The sequence below is a fragment of the Triticum aestivum genome, chromosome 3D, assembly GCF_018294505.1.
Source record: "Triticum aestivum cultivar Chinese Spring chromosome 3D, IWGSC CS RefSeq v2.1, whole genome shotgun sequence".
Lineage (NCBI taxonomy): Eukaryota > Viridiplantae > Streptophyta > Magnoliopsida > Poales > Poaceae > Triticum > Triticum aestivum.
In genome coordinates, this window is record NC_057802.1 from 593,910,427 (window position 1) to 593,914,690 (window position 4,264).

General features: G+C 44.0%; 1 protein-coding gene across 1 annotated transcript; it reads left to right on the forward strand.

Moving 5' to 3' along the window:
* Nucleotides 1-483: 483 nt before the first annotated feature.
* Nucleotides 484-3,908, forward strand: LOC123076614 (protein RETICULATA-RELATED 4, chloroplastic; the record flags this gene model as incomplete). The annotated part of the gene is made up of 8 exons (XM_044498768.1): nt 484-999; nt 1,113-1,181; nt 1,965-2,096; nt 2,187-2,240; nt 2,335-2,379; nt 3,042-3,181; nt 3,408-3,533; nt 3,609-3,908. Coding segments are annotated over 8 exons (1,137 nt in total), but the record flags the coding sequence as incomplete, so codon positions are not given.
* Between the last annotated feature and the right edge of the window lie 356 nt (nt 3,909-4,264).

Consider the following 4,264-nt stretch of genomic DNA (forward strand, 5'->3'; position numbering starts at 1 on the left):
GAGTTGCTCTTATATACATATGATATGATGTAGGTGTGATGACGTATAAGATCCTAACTGTGCGATCGCCAACAAAAGCAGCCGAGTGGAGCGTCGTCGGCGGAAGCAAAAGCGTTCCACCGGCCCGCACGCACGAACGTACGGGCTGACGGACGGACGGACTCCACCGGTCGCAGGAATCCCGTTGATTCGTCCCACGAATCTCTCGTCCGTGGATTCCCAGGTCCGTCCGACTCCGACCCAACCAACCAAGCGGACCCGCCTCGTTGACAGGTACAGTTTGACGACGGCCCCAACAACATGGGCCCGCTGTCTCCGGCCTCGTTGCGTCCGCCCCCTCTCCAGTCCCCACCCCACACCCTACTATTCATAAACCCATCGCCCCCCACCCCACGCCGTCCCTGCCGCCGCCCTCCCTCCCCCCCTCCCCTCGCCCCGCCGCCAGCCATGGCCTCCCCCTCCCCAATGCTGCCCTCCTCCCCCTCCGCCCGCCACCACCACCAACCCTCCTCCCCCCACCTCGGCCAGCTCCACCTCCACCCCGGCCTCCACGCGCCTGACCGCCTCGCCCTCCTCCGCTCCCTCCCGCTCCGCCTCCGCCTCCGCCTCGCCATTCCCCGCCCCCGCCTCCCCACCCTCCCCCTCGCCCTCCCCTCCTCCACCGGTGGCGGCAACAACAACGATGACGATGGTAACGACAACAACGGCGGGGACGACGAAACAGGGGACGACGGCGGCGAGTGGGGCGGCCACCGGGGCGAGGCGCTGCTCGTGCTGGCGCAGGCGGGGAGGAAGCTCTCCAGCCTGCCGGCCGACCTCGCCGCGGCCGTGGACGGCGGCCGCGTCACGGGCGACATCGTGCGGCGCTTCGCGGAGATGGACCGCTCGCCGCTGCTCCGCTGGCTGCTGCGCTTCAGAGGGTTCAGGGAGCGCCTCCTCGCCGACGACCTCTTCCTCGCCAAGCTCGCCATGGAGATGGGCGTCGGCATGATCGCCAAGGTGATCCGCGGACGGATGGATATTTCCTAATTTTCTTATCTTATCCTCCTTTGATTTAAAAAAATATATATGAAATCACGTCTTAATTTGTGCTGCTTGCTCTGTTTTTTTAGACCGCTGCGGAGTATGAGAAGAGACGGGAGAACTTCGTCAAAGAGATTGACATCGTCATCGCTGATGTGGTATGCCTGCCTTCTCTTGTCTGCTACTGAAGACGGGCAATTTGCACATCTGTGCATACATAACTCTGACATTCCAAAATCAAACTAGCAAACAACCTATGGATATGAAACTGTTTTTACAAAGATAGCCAATCAAACATACAGTACTCTGTCAATCGCTGTTAACTTTTATTGGAAATTCTGTTTGTCCTTAAATGGTAATGCTCGTCAGTGAGTGCAATAATAAAAGAAATAGGAGTAAGATTGACAGAGTACTGTATGTTTTTTTTCCAAGTGTTCTGATCTCACCCAGTCAGGAGTTTAATATGTGCTCTGCTCTGTTATTTCGATACTACATTACCTTCTAAGTTGAAAAACTGTGACACATAAAGTTGGAATTAATATAATGCAATGGAATTACTACTTTATCAGAATATCTAAAATGTAGCTACGTTATCTGCTTGATTGGCTCACTTGATATATGGTGGGGCCTTATTACAATAATGGTAAATCTTGGAAGAGAATAGCATAATTCTCATGGAAATGCATCTTGCTATATTGTTAAATGTAATGAATAATTGAGCACAGAAGCAGAACCTCAAACTATCCAATATGTACTGAGGACATTGCTACTGATAGAACCATTCTGTTTAGAACCACACAAAGAAAGGTTTATTGGCTTTTGCTTTTGTTTTCATTGTTGAATTAATTTACTAACTTATTCTAAATGAAGTAATTACTGTACTTCCAACTCATTGTTACAATTTTACAAAATCTAATTCAGTTCCTTTTTGTACTACCCAGGTCATGGCAATAGTTGCCGATTTCATGCTTGTATATCTTCCAGCACCAACTGTGTCTTTGCAGCCACCACTTGCAAGAAATGCTGGACTTATCACTAGTTTTTTCCACAACTGCCCAGACAATGCTTTCCAAGTAACCTGAACTTCACCGTTTTTTCTAGCTGATTACACCTCTTTAGCATTTTTCCTTTTTGTCAAAACACTTATGCTGACTTTTTTCCAGATTGCTTTGGCTGGAAGATCATTCTCGCTTCTGCAGAGGCTAGGAGCTATTGTGGTAATGTACATTATTTTTTATGTGTTCCTTTATACTCACATGGTGACCTTAAATTTGGGGTTATTGGTCAACTAATAATTGTGACCCTTTCCAGAAAAATGGTGCGAAGCTTTTTGCAGTCGGAACTGGTGCTTCTCTGGTAAGCCTGCCATGTCACCAAAGATGTATTGTGATGAACTGATAATCATCACTAACAACTTCTCTTGATTCTTTATTAGCAAAAATGCCAATGCCACTTGTTTCCCTCTTTGGGCAGTAAACACTAGGACAGGATCCTATTATGAAGATTTAGTGAAAATAATTTGAAAAATGGGCAAAGTGTACAAGAAACTATTCAAGTATCATTGGAAAAGATCTCTACCATACTATTTTCAACAGGCTAAACTATTCATGCTTTTAACCTTCAATTCTAGTGACTCCAATAGAGTAATGTGTTATATATTGAGCTAACTTGGTTGAAGTCCAGATAATCCTTAACTTCTTGATTTCTTGTTTGATGAGCTAAATACATATGTACTTATAGTAAACCAAATCTCTAGAAAATTGTAAGCTGGAGCTTTTATTTGGAGTACACAGACTCGCTAATAACTCAATTATCAGATATTTCTGGTGTTTTCTGTTTTTTGTATGGCAATTTTTTTTCTTACAGTAACTAGGGATTTATTTTTTACGGTGGCATAACTCTGTTTTTTTCTCTCAAGAACACATCTTTCTGAATTTAATGTTTCTATTCAGAAAAGGAACAATCTAGCAATCATTGTCGCCAATGCCTGATTTCCTGAACTTTGTCATCTATCCCAGGTTGGTACTGGTGTCACCAATGCACTGATCAAAGCAAGGAAGGCTGTTGACAAGGACCTCGACGACGAAGTTGACGATATTCCAGTGGTGTCAACTAGTATTGCCTATGGTATATATATGGCAGTTTCTAGTAATCTCAGGTAAACATATTCTCCATAATATGCAACACATGTAGCATAAATAAATCCTCTATTGAATCCATTCTCTTGTTTTTATCTTGAATGGGGCAACCATTACAAAGCATAGTATCTTTTTCCGAGGAATCCAAAGCACAGTATCTGATATCTAAAAAATAATGCATATTCTCTTTGTTCTTAACAGTTTTATTATTTTTAAGTGACAAATGAAAAATCATATCTCCAACAGGTACCAGATTTTGTCCGGTGTAATCGAGCAGAGGATGCTGGAGCCTGTATTGCATAACCACAAGCTGCTGCTGAGCGCACTCTGCTTCGCTGTTCGGACAGGAAACACATTCTTGGGTTCTTTACTGTAAGTATTCGCAACAATTGCGGAAGTCTCGGCCCTGTTACGACAGTATTACTTACCAATGGACTTTGTGAACAGATGGGTGGACTATGCCAGGATGGTGGGTGTTCAAAAGGCCGAAGAGGAGATCTAAAGTTCCAGCCTTTTTTGTTACTGAGCTTTGCCGGAAATTCGGAAGTCACTACCATGTCTTGCCTGCACCCTAGAATGCTGTTCTTCTCTTCATATAGGGAATGCTTCAGGAGAGAGTTCATTTTATTTTCCTGAAAGCAAGAGGATAGATATATACCTGTCGAATTATCGTGAATGTCATTGTACTTGTCATCGTATTATCGTATCTTGCAGCTTGCAAGGCCATATAGCATGAATTCTTTAAAAGAAAAACTTAGTTCTCTCGTGGGATAGCAGAAAGGCGCATATAGGAAGATCCCATCCAAAAAATGTTTTTCTTTGCAGATTTGTGTAAAATAGATGTGCTTGGAGTGCAATTGACTATCACAGAGAACAGCAAAAGTTCATATAGAATAATTTACAACAGCGAGTGAAAGAAAATATGTAACTCGAACGATAAAATAAAGTTGCTCACGTCACAGTTTAGGTGCATGAGTGACAAAAAGAAATGACAAGCCAGAGAAATAGAGCAAACAAAGAGAGCTCGTTGAATAATTTTGAATATTATTAGTTGAAATTATGGCATTAAAAATATAAAAATACTCAAATAAAACTTGCGAGGT